At 45.7% G+C, this 19,834-nt stretch overlaps 1 protein-coding gene across 4 annotated transcripts in view; it reads left to right on the top strand.

Moving 5' to 3' along the window:
* Window positions 1-4,320: 4,320 nt before the first annotated feature.
* Window positions 4,321-19,834, top strand: part of LOC310848054 (alpha-1,6-mannosyl-glycoprotein 4-beta-N-acetylglucosaminyltransferase-like) — a 30,301-nt gene continuing 14,787 nt past the window's right edge. Inside the window, exons 1-4 of one of the 4 annotated variants that reach the window (XM_083746604.1) lie at window positions 4,321-4,356; window positions 14,197-14,631; window positions 15,208-15,241; window positions 16,224-16,403. In XM_083746604.1, the coding sequence (XP_083602730.1) occupies window positions 16,302-16,403 (102 nt within the window). In that variant the 5' untranslated portion in view covers window positions 4,321-4,356; window positions 14,197-14,631; window positions 15,208-15,241; window positions 16,224-16,301. Of the gene's footprint in view, window positions 4,357-14,196; window positions 14,632-14,658; window positions 14,736-14,845; window positions 14,967-15,207; window positions 15,242-16,223; window positions 16,404-19,834 lie in introns of those variants that run through there. The other 3 variants (XM_083746603.1, XM_083746606.1, XM_083746605.1) reach the window with 3 other exon arrangements.

Here is a 19,834-nt window from a genome sequence, read left to right as displayed (position 1 = left end):
AAAATATATATCAATAAACAACATGTTTTTAAAAGGCAGCAAAAGTTCTGGGGCCTGGTGCAAGAGATCTAGAGGTGGGGGGGGGGTTGGCAACAACATCCCTGAAGACATGTTCATTGTATGTATATCTTATGCTTGAAACAGCTGCTTTGCTTTGCACAAAACAGCTGTATCAAAAATACAGCAGGAGTGCGGTGAGAGGGACCACCCACTGAAACATCACCAGACACATGACAAACCATAAACCCGCCCCCCCAAATGTGCTAAAGCTACTGCAGATGTATCACAGATTATTTTTGCTTAACAGTTTTTCTGTAGTAAATGGAAATCTGAATTAAGAGCACTGTTGCCAGTCAGTTTAAACAACACTTACCTAGATGGACCAGTGACTAGGCATAAAGCTTACTCTGATGGGCCATTGTTGTTAACAAGTATACAAAAACCTGAAAGGTCTCTCTCTCTTCATTTGGTACAACCTAGGGTTGGCATACATCCGGAATTTCCTTGACATTGCTGGAATACTGCAGTTGGAAGCAGTGTACAGGCGGAAATCGCTAAAAATGTCCAGGAAAATCCGGACATATGGCAACTCACGTTGACAGTGTCATTTTTGGCGATTTCCCTTAAAAATAGCTCAAAAACATCTCTCTCTTTTTTTGCAATTTTACACTTTTGTGCCTGGATTTGCACCGAATGTGGCAACCCTAGCACTACCTGTTTTGTTTTATTTTGTTTATTACTTAAATTTATACACCACGTCTTCCTGCAAGGAGCCCAAGGTGGCCTATATGGTTCTCCCCTCCCCCTTTAATCCTCACAACAACCCTGTGAGGTAGGTTAGGCTGAGAGACAGTGACTGGCCCAAGGTCATCTAGGGAGCTTCATGGCATATAGCAATATAGTTGGGAAGGAACTTAATTTAAAAGAGAGAGAGAGTTTTCCAAAACAACCTGTTGCGGGGGGTGGGGGGTGGACAATAACCAACAACCACTTGCTTAGCCATCTAGAAAATGCACCAAATTATCTTGCATTCCCTAACATAACTTACTCCTGAAGGTCAAGCCTGTAAATGGAGGAGCCTGGAATGTGCCCCCTGGTCATGACTTTCTCTGGATTAGTGGAGAATGTGATGCCTAGGATTCCCTAGTCTTCTTCCTCTTTACCTTGTGCTCATTCATTTTATTCTCCTGACTGCACTCCTAGACAGGCTGGGGAGCTTGAATAATGGATAGGGGTAAGGTCAGCTGTAACCTGATTCAAGGGTGCTGCATTCCTCCAGAGTCTCTTTCCAGCTTTCATCTTATCTGCTCTTATCCCTACTTTTGTGGGATCAGGTTAGTCTATTGTCTTTGTGAGTTCTAGAGAAGGAGCAGACTGAGTGCTTGGGGCTGCAACATGATGCTGCCTCTAAACCGTCACTCACTCAAACTGCTCCTGTGATGCATACCAAAACAGCCCTGGAGGCTGGAGAATTCCTGGAGGCTGCGGAACTGCATTTCTTAACATTCCTGGCAGCAACACCCAGTAGCCCAGTGGGAAAAATTGAAGTTCAGGAGCTCATCGTGGCAGCCTTCATAGCAGCGCTTCAAAGGTAAGTCCCAAAATGCAGGCATGATCCACTCATGCATGCATGCATATAAATCACAAATAAACATTTTATTATTAATCATAATAATTTATAATTTATATCCCACCCATCTGGCTGGGTTTCCCCAGCCACTCTGGTGGCTCCCAACAGAATATGAAAACATGTTAAAGCATCAAACATTAAAAACCTCCCTAAACAGGGCTGCCTTCAGATGCCTTCTAAAAGTCTGATGCAGTAGTTTATTTCCTTGACGTCTGATGGAAGGGCGTTCCACAGGGCGGGCGCCACTACCAAGAAGGCCCTCTGCCTAGTTCCCTCACAGCAAGGGAACCACCAAAAGGCCCTCAGTGCTGGACCTCTGTGTCCGGGCTGAATGTTGGGGTGGAGACGCTCCTTCAGGTATACTGGGCCGAGGCTGTGTAGGGCTTTAAAGGTCAGCACCAACACTTTGAATTGTGCTCGGAAATGTACTGGGAGCCAATGTAGGTTTTTAGAGACTTGAGACAGCCATGCTGAAATCCATCACTCCATGGTGTTAGAATCAAGTTGGTTAGAATGTGGTGGTGGTGGTAATGCCAAGGTTGCAGACTCGATCCCCATAAGGGACAGTTGTGTGGCATTGCATGGGATTGGACGAGGGTTCCTTCCAACTCTATGATTCTAAGAAATGGGTCTGCACCTTCACCAAGGCTGAATAATTTTTTACTAGCAGTATCCAGCATGAAGGGGTGCTGTGCAAGCACATGGACTAGAGCACTAAATGAACTCCACCAGTGTATCTGGTCACCATTCCCTCCACCTTGCCCCTCCTGGTAAGCAGCAGAAACTGCTGCAGGGAGACCAGGTGCATGGCAGAGCTCCTCCAGACCAGGCGCTGCTTGTTTCTGCAGTTTTTGATAGACCCTGCATGAAGCATGCCTGCACAGCCTCCGTGAGTTCAGTTTGGCAGTTTGGAGGAGACCTGGAGAAGTTGGAAGCAAATGTTATCTATGCAAACCAGAAGATTATAATAATGCGGTTCTGCTGCATTGCACTGGTGATGAAGCATTTGAGCAGTGCCAGCCCCGTCCATGAGGCGGGGTGAAGCCGTTGCCTCAGGACTGCAGGCTCCAGATAATTGGGAGAGGTGGCATATCCATCTCCTGCACATGTCAGCCCCCTCCTCCTCTGCACACGCTCCCTTATCTGCACACCCACCACTGCTTCCTCCCTTGAGTATCTGTTGCAGTTGGCAGGTGGTGCACAGCAGAGGAGGAGGAGGTGGCGGCTGTGAGGGGGCACATTTTCCTCCAGCAGCAACAGCTTGTCCTGTATTCCAATCTTACAAGCATCGCTGGCAAAATACTGCTCCAGAGGATGGCGCCATTGCTCCTACTATGAAAAATAGAATTTCATCTCACTGAGGGAATTCCCTTTCTCAGTGACAACTCTGAATGGAGACGCTCCCTCACATGGCTTTCTATGTCTTTTACTTTACCGTATATTGTTGGGCAAGCATGGAGGAGGAGGAGGAGCCTGGGAACTGTGGGACTCAAGGACCCCAAAATTGTTAGCCCACTCCATCCCCTCTGGTAATCTAATTAAGGGCCAAAGGAAGAAGAAGAGTCTCCAAAGGGCACTGCTGTCCCAAAACCTATTTATTTACCTTTATTCTTTCTCACCTTTCCTCCAAGGAGCTAATGTGGCATGCAAGGTGTTTTCACACCCCTTTCCCCTCACAACAACCCTGTGAGGTAGGTTAGACTGAGATACAGTGACTGTCCCAAGGTTGCCCAGTGAGCTTTATGGCTGAGTGGAGATTTGAATCCGTGTCTCCTGCACCCACAGCTCCACAAGGGACTGGATCTTCCCTGGGATTCACCCACATTCATGCCAGGGTGATTTTGAGAAACAGCGGTCCCGACAAATGCAAGTTGTGGTATACTGTTGGTTACTCCTGGGATCTCTTAAAGATATCGCTCCACTTTTCAGAGAATACAAGTAGCCATAAAGCAACGAGGTCTGTGTGGAGTTGGGTCTCTGCATTACTGCTTCTCTCCCACTCGAGTACAGTCATTTAAAATATATTCCTTATCTGAGATGGTGCTTGCATGGAAGAATGGGGCAATAATCAATCACTTAGGGTTGACTTTGTTCTCCGACTGCTTCAGCTAAGTATGTAGCAGCCACTCTGCTAGCTGTGCAATATAGAACCACAACCCATTACTCAATCTTGCTTTGTGGCTGGGGCTGGAAGGAATACTCCTAAGTATTCAGGGTCATTTGAACATGTTTTAAAAATGAGGCAGGTAATATATAGAGTGCATATGTTAAGTGACTGTGCAGCTTAAGTGACTTTTCATACATTCACCAATCTATCCATTTGTATGTCTGGCTCCAGGCGAGTTTAGTCTATAATCTGAGGTGACATTTGCAAGCTTCTCTTTGCAACCAGCAGGAAGAAAACCCTGTTAAAAAGTCCTTTAGAGTCATACAGGCTTTCAGAAGCACTTGAGACTGGGACAGTTCAAGGCTGCCAACCTAGCCTGCTTAATTGTCTCTGAATATCTTTGGCCTTTCATTCTTGTCTGACGATCATAGGGCGTAAGCATTGTGGTGTTTTTCCAGGAGCTAGTGCTGTAAACTGATCCTTGCAATTTGGTTTTACAGTGACTCTGTTCACATAAAAGTAAGTGCTTCCTCTCAATTGTCCAGGCAACTGGGTCATGTGAAGCAGACAAGGCAGTTTCATTAGGCAACAGCAGATGGCCAGCTGGAAATGTTTAAGGGTAAGCCAGCCTCCTTGATATGTATGAATTGCCTTTCTAATAATGGCTTTGTGTGTGCGTGCATTTTAATAGATTTATATTTTGGTTTTTAAAACCACACAAGTGGGGGATAGTGATCACATTTGATTTCCGGAATGTTTGTGAAGATTAAATACGCACTGTTTCAGAAATTAAAGCAAAGATTCCCCTTCTTTCTATTGTTTTGTTGAGTACAGTTAGAAAGACTGGAAATACAAACAACTGTCATCTCAGTGACATTTGACTTTAAACACCCACCTAGTTTAAGGGAAGTTTATTTCAACCAAAGCTGCATGACCGGAAAGATCTGCGGCACTAACACACTAACACCACAGTCATTGAACAGAGCCACTTGCTCCTGTACTGTAAAAGAAAGGAAGTTCTACTTCTCAGGCCTGTAATATCACGAAAGGAAGGGGCGGAGGTGAGTCTAAAATAATTCATGTCAGGAAGTTTAATACAGTACACAGCAAGAGATTAGCCCTGCAGGCATTCCAAAACAAGACGCTGACAAGCCTTTTCCAGGTAAGTTACAATTTCATTCAAGAGAAGCAACAAGGACTGATGTGGCACATTAAAGACCAACAAATCTACTATGGCATAAATTTTGTGAACTGCAGCCCAATTCCTCAGAGTCATGAAGTGTTCTGCTAGGTTCCAGGAGACTAACACAGCTTCCCCCGGGGAAACGATTCAGCAAAAGGGGATGCAACACAGAAATAAGACTCAACATGGAACTACATCACTTTTGGGGGGTTTTTTTAAAACAGTTAAGGTATTTGCCAGGTTACAAAGCAGCACCAGCTGTCACAAGAAGTCTGATTTTTTGCAACATAGATCAAATGCCACACACACACAAAGAGAACAAAAAAATTTTAGACCCTGTCTCCGGATCTCTGGCTAGGAAATACATTTTTTATGTCCGTAGGGTTGTTTGTTTCCTGCTAAGTGTATTCTCAGTCATTTAAACTTTTTCAAGGCATATTTCCTGTATTTTTATTGTTGCTGTGTGTGTGTGTGTGTGTGTGTGTGTGTGTGTGTGTGTGTGTGTGTGTGTGTAAAATCATCATCATCAATCTTTATTACGGTCCAGAAACCCAACAAGTATATATAAAATATATAATTGTGTTGTGCTTTTAAGTAGTTGTTAACTGCCCCAAGTGGTGTATAGACACCAGAAGGGTGGCACAGAGCTCTTAAACAATATATACAATAATTTAAAAGGTGTGGCAGGCATTGCTGGTTTGCAAAAAGCTGATTTATTCTGTGGCTCTGAATTATGAAGGATGCCTGATTCTGTCAGGAAGATGATGAAGTAGATTCTTTATTCATCCTGATACCTCCAAACTCCAGTGTGAAAAAGAAGAGTTTAAGCCCAACTGGGTCAATGTTGCTGGTGATGAGCACGCAGTGTGCACATGGGACTCAAGCAGGATTTTGCATGATGTGGTGTTGATTTGTCACTGTGCTGCACTTCCTTAATTGTCAAGCCTTTTAAAAAAAACAAGCACATTTGATATCATTTGCTCTTATGCTGTCCCTCGTTCTGACTGTTGTTCTTGCCAATCTCTACATTATGTTCATGATTTTGTGATGAAAATCGCCTCACTTCTTACCTCCGCTGTGCTTGACTTGACAGCTGCCTCCTTTGAAACAAACTTCCCCACCCATGCTTTGTACCTAATTCAGTTTACTGAAGGTGCACTCAGTGATATAACCGATAAGAGGGTGCAAATGCATATTTGCAGAAATAGATTTTCCAGGTCTCTGACGCAAATTCACAGCAACCCGTGTGCAATTTTTGCCGTGGCTTGTCAAACAATCCTGAGCCTTCTTTCAATTTTAACAAATGTTACATTACTCTATGCTATAGACTTGATCTGGTTGGATATATTCGGCTGAATAACTGAGCACAGGACATAATAATGGCTTCTTCAACTGCATCAGATGGCTGGATGAACACAATGTGGGAGGGGGGGTTGCCACCCCTCTCAGCTCCCCTAGGCAGAGTTTGGTGAAGGCTTGGGGGTGGAGCTAGTGAGCAGAGTTGTTTCTGAAGGCACATAAAAAGTGAAGGCAGCAGTCTTGGTCCATGTGGGGGGGAGCGGAACCAGGCATGTAGCCAAGGGGGGCAGGAGGGCAGATGCCCCCCCCCCCCCGATCAAGTAAAACAATAGAAATACTTAAGTAACTGACCAATCACTTCAGTTCTGCCCCCCTCAACAAAAGCCCTGCCCCCCTCAAAAGAAACTTGGCTACGTGTATGAGGGGAACCCTTCAAAACCCACAGCTGAGCAGTACCTTTATTAAAACCAAGCAAACTGTCATGAAATAGTGGTATGTGGAGATGAGGACATAGGAAGTAAGGAAGGAATGCTTTTCCAAAAAAAAAACCCACCTCAAATTTCCTGCTTTGTGCATGATGTTGCTTGGTGTTCTGGAGAACTTGAAGACATGCCACCATTTGGGGCATTTTGGTTGGTCCTAATAAAGGTCCTTGCCTATTTGTAGATTTTACAGCTACTTTTGGTGGGTCTGAGGGCACAGCCCAATGAGTTTTAGTGAGCCTAGGAGGAGCACCCGCGTCTCTAGCATATTTGGGCAGCACTTTGAAGAATCCAGCACAAAAGGTGCATATTTACCATAAATGTACATCTGTTTTTAAACACTGCTATAAAGCGGGGTGGGGAGGGGGACAACTTGTCCCTTCCTTTCCTGACAAATGGCCTCAAGCTGGTTGACAGGAGCTGGGGGGGGCGAAGGGGGGGAGAGCACAAAATACTTACTGTGCCAGTTTTTTGTGGTTGCTTGGCAACTAATTCAGACGTTTGTTTTTCTGTTATATTGCTCACCTTTTGGATTATGTACGTAGGTAATTGGATCTCTTCACCACCACATGCTCCTCATTTATAACTTGACCTTGCTGGTGTTGCTGACATGACTCACAGGAAAGTCAATTTATGAATAGGCAGCGTTGAGGAAACTTTGAACTACAAGGTTACCCCATGTAGAACCAAGAGCCACCAAGCTGGAACAGGTACCTGGGAGGTTACTCAGACCTACCCTAATCCTGTAGCAATGTCAAACAGACAGTGCCAGAAGCTCTGCAGGAAGAGAGAAATAGAATTTTTAAAACCACTTTCTTGGATTTCCTCACCACCACCTAAGCTTCATACTGTTGCACACCTCCTCCGTCTCTGAGTAGTGCAAGATTTCAGGGGTTCCAGACTCAAGGTCTGTGTTGTTGCCCTTTGGGATGCACAGCAGAAACTGGGGTGTCTTTGTGAAATATGGTTTATTTACACATATATATAACCTGAACCTACGAAGGAGGGGTTCACAGCATCAATAGCCCCAAAGGGTGTAGTTTCTCCCATAGCCACAGCCTTGGACTCCAGCAGAAATCAGCTGTGGCTTGCTCTCTGCCTTTCCAGCCCGCAGCTTTTTCTTCTAGGCAGTGGCGTAGCGTGGGGGGTGCAGGGGGAGCCAGCCGCACCGGGCGCAACATCTGGGGGTTAGGGTTAGGGTGCGCAAATCCATGGGTTAGGGGGCACAAATTACTTGCCTTGCCCCGGGTGCTGACAACCCACGCTAAGCCACTGCTTCTAGGTCACATCACAGGGAAACTCTGCTCCAGCCCAGACTTTGTCCTTCTAACTATCTAAGAGCTGGAAGGGAGGTCCCACCCATTTGCAGTCTAGCACAGAACCCACCCTCCTTTGTTGTCTTAATGGCTCGTCACCCAGGCAATTACATCAACTCAGGAAGCTAGCCTATTTTAACACTTGCAGGGCCCAGGGGTTCAAGAGTGGTCTGGCATCTCTGAACTCATAACAATACATATAGATGCCTGACTGGCTTTAGCTAGAAACTGGACATTGCAAAGACTTGTCAAGAATCCTTCAGGTACCCCTTGAATGCCTTTTTATGCCAATGGGCCTCTAGAGCTGGTTAATCTTTCTTGATGAGCCAGTCATTTTAATAATTATTTTGTACTGTTTCCATGGAACATTATGATTTATTGCAAATGTATATATTATTGTGTACCACCTTGGTATTTTATGAGTTGGCACTATATAAGAATTTTTGTAAATACATGTAAATACATAAATAGAAAAGGTTAGAATGACTACCCAGACCCAAACCTCTGGTTCCCAATTGAATGTTGTCTGTTACAAGGTGAAGAAGACAAAAAATAAACTGCCCTAGGTCCTTAGGGGACACTTTGAGCCCGCTAGGTATGTGAGGATTTCCTGCGGTCAGAGAGTAAAGACAGACACGACCAGGGCAAAGTTTAAAGCAAAGTGGTGGAGACACCTGACCTTTATTCGCAAAAAAAACCCAAGCAAAACTGCTATAGCAGGGTCCGACCTCATTCAACAGAGAGATGAGCAAGACCCTGAACGAAAGGAGCCCCCAACTTTTATTAGTTCAAGTTTTACATAGTCACACCTCTAAGGTTACATCATTAAAGGTAAAGGGACCCCTGACCATTAGGTCCAGTCGTGGCTGACTCTGGGGTTGCTGCGCTCATCTCGCTTTATTGGCCGAGGGAGCCGGCGTACAGTTTCCAGGTCATGTGGCCAGCATGACTAAGCCGCTTCAGGTGAACCAGAGCAGTGCACGGAAACACCGTTTACCTTCCCGCTGGAGCGGTTCCTATTTATCTACTTGCACTTTGACGTGCTTTCGAACTGCTAGGTTGGCAGGAGCAGGGAGCGAGCAACGAGAGCTCACCCTGTCACGGGGATTCAAACTGCCAACCTTCTGATCAGCAAGCCCTAGGCTCTGTGGTTTAGACCACAGAGTACCACAGACCATTGTGAACAAGCAAAATCTTTTTGCCCTAGGGTAGCCTTGTGTGCTGCTTTACAGAGGACAACCTTCAGTTCTGTAGGGCTGTTAGACGACAGTCATCTACTGGAAGGACTGCCTAGTGACTCTAAGGCTAAACAAAGATAAGAGCAGGAGTCTTGGAGCTGTTCATCAATAGTTAACACCTAATGAGCAGACTGAGAAGCCATAGGCAAGTCACTTGCAAGTCACTAGTGAGCTATAAAACTAGTCCACGAGAATGGGGAACAAAACAAATTCTGGTGGGAAATTGTGCAGCCCTTGGAGTTACAAAGAATGCTTGTCAGCTGGAATAGAAATCTCAACCCAGAACCAGAATCTGCTTTAGAACAGATTCCTGGCGTAAGCAGATTGAAAGAATAAATAGAGTTTACTCATTATGCTACAGGGCCCTACTACCCGCTCATGACATTTCTGATTCCCTCGCTTTCACTCATTCATTTCAAGAATGGAAGTTGTGACTCACATTCTCAACCAGCCCACATTTGCTTTCCATGCTGCCGCTTCTTCTTTCCGGTGAGATAACAAGAACTGTATTTGTTCCCAAACATTTTGTAAAGGAATCTCTGGAGGCAGGTAGGGAGGGATCCTTCCCTGGAAATGCACCTCAGATAACCATGAAATTGCACAGGGTATATGAGAAAAGAGCTGCCTTTGGCGCTCAGGAGAGGTGTCAGATCATAATGCAAGAGGCAGTAGGAGTGCCATGGCTTTGTGGCAGAGGCCCAGGGGCCTCACTCCGCAGAATGAGTAGGAGGGACCTCAAAACAAGGTTCTGTACACAGCAAACTGGCTCATCACACTTTGAAGAAAGTGATGTAATACAAATTACCATGGAGGGTGGGTGAAGACCGTTTAAGAAAAACAAAACACATTAGCATCTAAAGAGTCTCCTCCTATTATGTCCAGAGTCTACACACACCATTGATTTAAAGTACCCCCAAAGAATCCAGGGGAATTGTAGATAAGGATGCTGGGAATTGTAGCTCTGTGAGTGATGTACTATAGTTCCCAGGATTCTCTGGGATGGGGCTTTAAATACACACCATATATCTAAAGTTCATTTACAGCAGACCCTGTCCCTGGCCCCCATTAGCCTAGCCTGAACCCCCCAGCTTGCATAAATCAGAGTGGCAGCTGCCCACATGGAAGAGAATTAGGCAACCAATTGAAGTAATTTTATAGGAGGGGATCTAGGAGTGATTTGGAGTTTTAAAATGATTTATTCCTTGCACAATGTTAGTATTTCTATGCTAAATTTCATATACACATATATGCTGTTTTTTAAAACAATATACGCAGTATTAATTTTGGAAATGCAAGTGTGGGGAGAGGCAGTTTCTTCTTGCTTTAGACCAGCTTATCATTTGTCTCTCGGTGAAGGATCTCCTTCCCCATATTTTTTGTGGTTTTGAGGGCAGGCCAGGAAAGTAGCAACTGCAATCTCTTTAAATCGTTGCTTTCGGATGTGCTCCCCCACCTTTTCAACCCTGCTGTGAGCAAAAGGGCTTCCTCCCAGCACCCGCAGAGCATGGCTGCCTCCACAGAGGAGGATAGTAGCAGGAGTCCTGGGGACAGTACAGGCAGTCAGTCAGTGGGTGGCTCAGCCTGGGCTAATCACTCAGGAAGGAGTGGAGTCTGGGAGAAGCAGAAACAGATGCTTGATTGAACAAAAATGGCGAGAGAGGGAGATGGATAAATAAGAGAAAGTGTAAACAAGTGCTGGACAGGTGAATTGAGTCCTATTCACCCACGCATCTGCCGCTATATAAATATTACAAAAGTGGCCAGCTCCCTTTGTGGTGGTTCTGGTCCTGCTTAGATAGCGGTTTCCAGAGAGGGATGCTTTTCAGCCCTGTGGAGCATTCAGTGTGGGGTTCCTCAGGGTTTGATTTTATCCCTCATGCTGTTTAACATCAATATGAAACCACAGAGTGAGCTTATCCAGAGTTTTGGAGTATCTGGTCAGCAATATGCTGGTGACACACAGCTCTACTTCTCCTTTACATCTGCAAGTGTGACTACTGGATGTGCTGGACTGTTGTCTTACCTCAGTAATGGACTGGATGAGAGCCAACAAACTGAAGCTCAGATGATGATGATGATCATGATTTATATACTGCCCTATACCCAGAGGTCTCAGGGAGGTTCACCTAAAAGGATCACAGTACATAAAATTAAAATAAAAGCAATGAACCAATACAGTGGTACCTCAGGTTACATACGCTTCAGGTTACAGACTCCGCTAACCCAGAAATAGTGCTTCAGGTTAAGAACTTTGCATCAGGATGAGAACAGAAATCGTGCTCCGGCGGCACGGCAGCAGGAGGAGGCCCCATTGGCTAAAGTGGTGCTTCAGGTTAAGAACAGTTTCAGGTTAAGAACGGACCTCCGGAACGAATTAAGTACTTAACCCGAGGTACCACTGTAATACTCCCCCCCAAAAAAGAGCCACATCTAAAAGGGTATGGGATGTTGATCAGGTCAACCAAAGGCCTGGTTAAAAAGGAACGTTATTGCCTGGGGACAAAAGGTGTCTAGTGAAGGCACCAGGTGAACTTCTCTGGGGAGAGCATTCCACAGACAGGGAGTCACTGAAGAGAAGGCCCGTTCTTGTGTTGCCACTTTCTGGACCTCTTGAGGAGACGGCACATGAAGGAGTGCCTCAGAAGATGATTATCAGGATCCAGGTAGGTTCATATGGAAAGAGGTGGTCCTTGAGGTATTGTGGTCCTGAGCCATTTAAGGCTTTATAGGTCAAAACCAGCAATTTGAATTGGGCCTGGAAACTAAGCCAGTACAGTTGGGCCAGGATCAGTGTAATATGCTCAAACCGTCTTGCTCCAAAGAGCAACCTGGCTGCTGAATTCTGCACCAGCTGAAGTTTTCGAACCATCTTTAGAGGCAGCCCTACATATAACGCATCACAGTTATCTAACTTTGAAGTTTCCCTCTGAAGGAGTAGCATGGAGGTGCCACTGGATCCATTGCTGTCACTTGAGGTTCAAGTAGCTTTGCTGGCATGGAGTGCCTTCCATCAACTTCAGCTAGTGGTCCAGCTGTGCTCCTATCTGGATAGGGATAGCCTGTTGTCTACACTCTTGTAACCTCTGTGTTAGATTATTGCAATGTGTTTTACTTGGGGCTACCTCTGAAGTTGGTTCAGAACATGGGCGTAGCCAGGATTTATGGGGAGTGGGCAGAACCAAGCTATCTGCAACTCTACTGGTCAGTTAGTAAAGTATTTATTTATTGATTTGATTTTAGAAGGAAGCTTCCTCCCCCCCCCCACCTACGCCCATGGTTCAAAAACTTCACCTGGTGCAGAATTCAGTGGCCAGCTTGCTCACTAGGGCAAGACAATCCTGGTCTGACTGCACTGGCTGCTAATCAGTCTCCCAGCCCAATTCAAAGTGCTGATTTTGGCCTAGTAAAGGTAAAGGTAAAGGTACCCCTGACAGTTAAGTCCAGTCGCGAATGACTCTGGGGTTGCGGCACTCATCTCGCTTTACAGGCCGAGGGAGCCGGCATTTGTAGCATGTGCCCAGCATGACTGACCTATGAAGCTTTAAATGGCTCAGGACTGCCATATCTCAAGGATTGCCTCTGCCCGTATGAATTTTTCTTTATCCACTTTCTTCATGTCACGCATAACTTTATAATATTATATCCTGTCATCTCTTTCTCACCCTTTATATAAAGGTCCCAAATCCTGCAACCTTTGCTCCACTTTGGGATTTTTTTCTACTGGAAATTGGGGGCACAGGTGATCAGTGTCTTCTCATCTTTTCCCTGAAAGAATCTGTCAGTGGTTCAAAAATATGGCTTGAGAGCTATCTGTGTACATTTAAAGCACACCCTCCCTCCCTGGGAGTCCTAGGAAATGTAGCTTACCCCTCACAAAGTTACAAGTCCCAGCATCCTTAACAAGCTACATGTCCCAGAATTATTGGGTGTGTGCACACTTTAAATGTATGTTTAAATGTATTTAAAATGTATTTAAATGTATGCTTACACAGACCTAGTTTGTAACCCATGTTCCTCAATACCTGCTGAATAGGTATGGACAACGCACCTAACAAAATTCCCAGAGATCTGATCGCTCAGCTCAGATCTCACTACCTCATTGCCTTTGGAGTTTTGATAGCTCTTTAAGTGACATGCAAGCTGCATGTTGCAGAAGGGACCATCTCTCCATTCCTGTTGCAATAACTCACCCACAAGGCAAACCATTCCTATCCTACAGTTATGTCTTCCAAATGTTGGTTTTATCCATATTTATGGAGGATGGAATTTTATGCCCACTCACCTGGGAGTAAGGACACTTTCAGACAGTTGCTATTTTCTGTTGGGATTCAACTGCAAATTCACGTTGCACAATTGATGTTGATTTGGTGTTCTTGCACAACAAGCCTGCTTTCCCCACCCACCCAGAATCAGACTTTTTGCAAACAGGGAAGCAATGCACAAGGAAGTGTAGGACAGCACTTGCTTGCCACAACTTGCTTGTTTAATATCCCTGCAAATGAATCAGAATGAGTGCTCAATAAACTGGATTGGCCAGAATCTCACACAATTCAGTGGGGCTTACTTCTTCTGAGTAGGTACGCGTAAGATCGTGTTCTTCTAAATACACAAGTGCAGGCTGCAGATGTTTATCCTGCTCTGGGTTTCAGTGTCTTGAGAGTTGCTTCCTCCAATTCTTTCTGTATTTGCTTTCCTTTCTTCAGTGTACAACAAAGGCCTTATTGACTGGCTCTGCCTTGGGCCAATGGGGAGGCTTCTGACCACACATCTGTTCACTGATTTGTCATGGATAGTCTCTGCTGAAACTGCCGGGAAGTGGTTAAGCAATAAAAGCTAAGTGGAAAGAGCATTAGCTGTGCTGACTCCGTAGTATAAATAATATATGGAGAGAGCTCTATAGGTGTATAATGTTTCTGAGACAAACATTTGCTTTCTCCGCAGGCATTTCCCCTCGTATTATCTGCCTAAGACTGGGGCAAAGAGCCACCTGATGTGGAGAAGAGAGCAAATGATGAGAGAATCTTGAAAATACCTGGGTCCTTGCCAGCTGCCAGTGGAAAGGATGGTTGTGGAAGTCTGGTTGCATCACTCGCCTCTTGGAAGAGCATTCTGAATCCTGTGCTTTGCTGGAAAGCACTTGTCCCTCCCTTGGCTAGGATGATGCCTTTCTCTATAGCCAACCTATCTGGGAGACTTTGAAGACTGGGGTCCTTCACAATACATCACTTCTCAATGGAGCATGACTTTCAGGTTCCTTCTTTTGCTGCTGTCACTTCCAGCCACCTGCTCAGCCACACCCATGACAGGAACCAACTGGATGAAGAAATAGAGAGGTGCACTCTGCCCTGCTGGGACGGGACAAAGGTCTGTGAAAAGGTAGGCTGAGTAGTGCTTAGGCTATGCTAGTTTGCATCTCATTTTGGTGCTAAATGGAAACACTAACGTCTGATTGCCAAATGCACTGAGCAGGAAGTGGCTGGGTAAGAGCAGCACTGATTTTGCTTTCGGGCTGGGAGATCTTATTAAAGAAAGGAGAGCTTGCCTTGTGTGAGTGTTGGCTGCACAGGGAATAGTATTGTGGGCAGATGTGCAGCCCTGTCCTGTGCTTTTTTTACTTTGAAGCAGAGTCGTTGAATTCAGTGGGACTTCCTCCCGACTTGAAAGGGGGTGTAGAGTTACAATCTTAAACCTCTCTAGCATCACTTTAAAAGGTGAGGTGCAGATTATTAGGCCAATCAGAATTAATTGATATTTTTGGATGTTTTATGGCTGTTTTATTAGTATTTTGTTGACATTATCCTGATATTTTGTACTCTGCCTTGTTTCATATTTATAAATGTGCAGATTATCAATTTATAGAAAAAATAAAATAAATGAAAATATTCTACCATATACTTCGTTTGTGGTCTAACCTATTTTGCTTTCATTCCCTTCTGTTTATTTTCTTTACAGGGGGTTTCCCAGTGTCAGCCACATACTAGTTCAGGTAGATATTTATAAAGAGAGTTGGGTAAAGGAACCTTAAACTTACGTTGTTTCAGGGTTACTATATATGGCAATGTGAAATTCTGCATTTTATCTGATCCATCCACTGCATTTATTAAGTTTGCAGATGATATCACCATAATGGGTCTAATTACAGGTGGAGATGAATCAGCGTATAGGGAGCAGGTTCAAAAAGTCTCCACATGGTGGCTAGAGAAGAACTTGCACCTAAATATCAGCAAGACAAAGGAGATGGTGCTGGACTTTTGGAGGAAGAGAGAGGAACTAGCCCGTTGTATATCAGGGGTGTCTGTGTGGAGAGAGTCTCTTCCTTTAAATTCCTGGGAGTTTACTTTAGTGAAGACCTCACTTGGAAAATCAATACAACCCAGGTGGTTAGGAAGGCCCAACAGAGACTCCATTTCCTCAGGGTCTTGCAAAAGAACAATGTCAAACAAAAAATGATGATCTCCTTCTACCGGGCCACAATAGAAAGTGTCCTTTCATACTGTATAACAGTGTGGTATGCTGGTTTGAACTCCCTGTGGAGGGTGGTGAATACAGCACATGACATCATGGGCTGTCCTCAGAGTTCGCTAGATGACATCATGGGGGACCGCTGCCTCAGGAGAGCGAGGAAAATTCTTAGGCCAGCACGTCTTTAATCTCCTACCTTCGGGCAGGAGATACAGAAGTATAATCAGCCACACCAACAGGTTAAAGAACAGTTTGGGCTGTTGCGCTGCTGAATGGAGAGGTGTAATTGACTTCCGACAAGCACACAGAGCGTGAACAACACTGAGTGTATGGGGGGGCTTGTTTAATTTCACTGCACACAGGTGGTGTGACAAGGTTTATTATTATTATTATTATTATTATTATCATCATCATTATTATTATTATTATTATTATTATTTATTAGAAGAAAATAAAAGAATACAGATCTCAGCCTTTCTACTCAGATCTTCATTACCGCCCCCCAGGTAACAGCGTGAGGACCCAGGGCCTGTGGAGTTGCCAGCCTCTAGGAAGGAGCCCTCATATCCAGGGTTCCAGTTGCCATGCGGTTCTTCTTAAGGCGTTCACTTGCAGCAGCTATTTCCCTGCTTGTGTTCCTGCTCCTCGTAAGTCTGTCTCCTTGGACCCAAGAGGATTCCGAGACGGTGAGTATAGCATAAACCACATGTTCTGGGCAGAAAAAAAGGAAACTGATACCCAACAGGCCTTGCTACTCCCATCCTGTTGTTCTGCTGTTTGGCTAGAAGCCAGGGATTCTGTCGAGACATTTCTGCAAAATTTCTTCAGGGAATATAGGGACCTGACTCCCCACCCCCACCCCCGTCTTTTTTGGCAGGGGGGTGGGGATCCAGATTCTTACATTTAACTGGTGACACGTCCTTCATTGGGGAGAGGGGGTCAAAGATAGCTGTGGACACAGCTACTAAGGCAGAAAAGCGAAAAGGTGCTTCATTGGGGATAAACAATTAATAATAACTGATGGGATTGAAAATGTTAAGCCTTTGTAATGGTACCCTGAAATCAGATGTAGGATCTTCTTCCTCTTTTCCTCAGAAACTGGTCTTGCAGCCACTCTCTCACTCGATAGCAGGAACATGGATTGAACGTGACAGGCATCAAATCACCATATATATCTTGGATTCTGATTCCTTATTCTAATCCTTCCAAGTGATTCCTACAAAAATACACTGTGGTAAATCCCCACTCCCTAAGAAAAGTACTCTTGTTCAGGGCTGCTCAGACCTCTTGAGGGGGAGGTTTTGAAAGGTAGAAGAAACTCCTACATCCACCTGTGTTATGTAGAGTCCTCTAGAGCAGTGTTTCCCAACCTTGTGCCTCCAGCTGTTTTTGGACTACAATTCCCATCATCCCTTGCCACTGGTCTTGCTAGTCAGTGATGATGGGAGTTGTAGTTCAAAAACAGCTGGAGGCACAAGGTTGGGAAACACTGCTCTAGAGGACTCAGGTTGCAGCGGATGGGCAGTGGGGGAGGGGGAGGCTGCCAACCCTAAACTTCACATTGTATTGCTAAATAGCAGCGGGTGGAGTGTGACTGGCTCTAAAGACTAGGAAAGGCAAAAGGTGTCATTTCCTTCTTTTCTCCCTCCTGAAACATGCCACAACATATTGCAGGGAAGGCTTGTACCCAACAACCTCTCCTTCAGCATTCTTTCTCAGCTGCAAGCAGCTCAAACAAACCATTCCCTCTGCTACCCATTTTCTTCCCTACCCCTCTGAAAATTAAACCCAATCTTATTATGTGTGTTGACTTCCCTTGGTGATTTATGTCATTGATAGACACACATAATCAGCTGTTCATTACAGATAATGAAGAAACCCGGGGTTTTCCTGTAGCTGTGGCTAGGAAGCAGGTATGCTTACACACAAACGACAACAACAACAGGAGTTTATGCTGGCTTCATACACACCATACATTTAAGGCTCTCTCTGCAATTCTATGATTCTACAAACTTTTTCTGCATACCTTGGGAGTCCCTTGAGTATGAAGCCCATTTTCCACATTGGACCTGGGGGCAAGCCCCATACTCACCACCACAGTTTATAAGGCCGCAAGGAGGCTTCGGGGTGGGGGTGGGATGGATGTTTAGTCGGGTGTGGGAATTTGTTTAATTTTGGTGTGTTTGTATCTTTTACTGTTTTTGGTTTTTATTGTTGTTGTTGTTGTTGTTGTATAGGTTTTAATTTGATTTTAAGGGGAGGGGTCAGGGCTGCCTGGGAGTGGGTCCCAGCCAACAAAATGGCTGGGGCAGGTTCCATGGGGCTGGGGGGGAGGGAGCACTGGGACAACCGATCTCAGTGATCACGGGTAGGAGGAGGAGTTACGCTAAGATCAGACCACGTCATTATCGAGGAGGCAGGCTTAGTCGTTGTTTGAGGACTATCCCTGCCTCCAGGTCTGGTCTTGACCGGACGGTTACTGGAATCAGCAAGGGATACCCACACAATCTGAAGGTGCTGCTGTGCAATGCCAGGTCAATGATCCATAAAACCATTGTGATCCATGACTTGATCGTGGATGGAGGACTTGACCTGGCATGTGTAACAGAGGCTTGGATGAAGCAGATGGGCCTGTCCTAGCTGCTGCTTGTCCATCAGGTTTCTCTTACACACAGCAACCCAGGCCTTGGGGGGGGGGGTTTGCAGTGCATTTTAGGAAGTCATTAGTTTGCACCAGGTGCCCTATTGGGAAGATCCAGTTCTCTGAGTGCATGTTCTGGAGGCTGGGCAATAGGGGCAGTACAGGAGTTCTTTTGGTATACCGACCTCCCTGCTGCACCAAGGATCCCTGCCCAAGCTGCTTCAGGTCATGTTCTCCTGGAGATACCTAGTTTGGTTGTCCTAGGAGATTTTAACATCCACGCTGACATGACCTTACAAGAGGCTGCTAGGGACTTCGTGGAAAGCATGGCCTCCATGGGGCTGTCCCTGAATAAGTCTGGCCCAACTCATAGCCACGGACATGCCTTAGATCTGGTGTTCACCTCTATGGATGTTGGTGATCTGACATGAAGTAAAAGCGAAACTAAAGAAGTGCCATGGTCAGATCACTTCCTGGTGCAACTTCCTGGTGCAACCCTTCCTCTCTGCAGGGAGGTGGGACCGATTTGGATGGTCTGCCCCCGCCACTTAATGGATCCAAATGGTTTCCCAAGAGTGGTAGGGGATGTTTTATCCCATGCTGATGGCCTTTCAGCTGATTCCCTGGTGGCCCGCTGGAATGTGGAGTTAACCAGGGCTATTGACTGTTTGGCTCCGAAGCGCCCTCTCTGATTGCATGGAGCCTGGAGAGCCCCATGGTTTGCACGAATCTGAGGGCAATGAAACAATCACTGAGACGGCTTGAGCACCAGTGGCTGATAACTCATTCTGAATCTGACCGGACACGGGTTAGAGCTCAGTGTCGAGCCTACCAAGTGGCGATAACGACGGCAAAGAAGACCTTATTTCATCTGCGGATACCCAGCTCTACCTCTCTTTCAAATCAGAACCAGTGAAGGCGGTGAAGGTCCTGTGTGAGTGTCTGGAGGCGGTTGGAGGATGCATGGCAGCTAGCAGATTGAGGTTGAATCCTGACAAGATAGAAATACTGTTTTGGGGGGACAGGAGGCGGGCAGGTGTGGAGGACTCCCTGGTCCTAAATGGGGTAACTGTGCCCCTGAAGGACCAGGTGCGCAGCCTGGGAGTCATTTTAGACTCACAGCTGTCCATGGAGGCGCAGGTCAATTCTGTGTCCAGGGCAGCTGTTTACCAGCTCCATCTGGTATGCAGGCTGAGACCCTATCTGCCCGCGGACTGTCTCACCAGAGTGGTGCATGCTCTGGTTATCTCTCGCTTGGACTACTGCAATGTGCTCTATGTGGGGCTACCTTTGAAGGTGACCTGGAAATTACAACTAATCCAGAATGCAGCAGCTAGGCTGGTGACTGGGTGCGGCTGCTGAGACCATATAACTCGAGTCTTGAAACACCTACATTGGCTCCCAGTACATTTCCAAGCACAAATCAAAGTGTTGGTGCTGACCTTTAAAGTCCTAAATGGCCTCAGTCCAGTATAC

Source organism: Podarcis gaigeae (genome assembly GCF_964106915.1).
Source record: "Podarcis gaigeae genome assembly, chromosome: 6".
In the NCBI taxonomy this organism is placed as follows: Eukaryota; Metazoa; Chordata; class Lepidosauria; order Squamata; family Lacertidae; genus Podarcis; species Podarcis gaigeae.
This window is presented reverse-complemented; position numbering and strand designations above follow the sequence as displayed.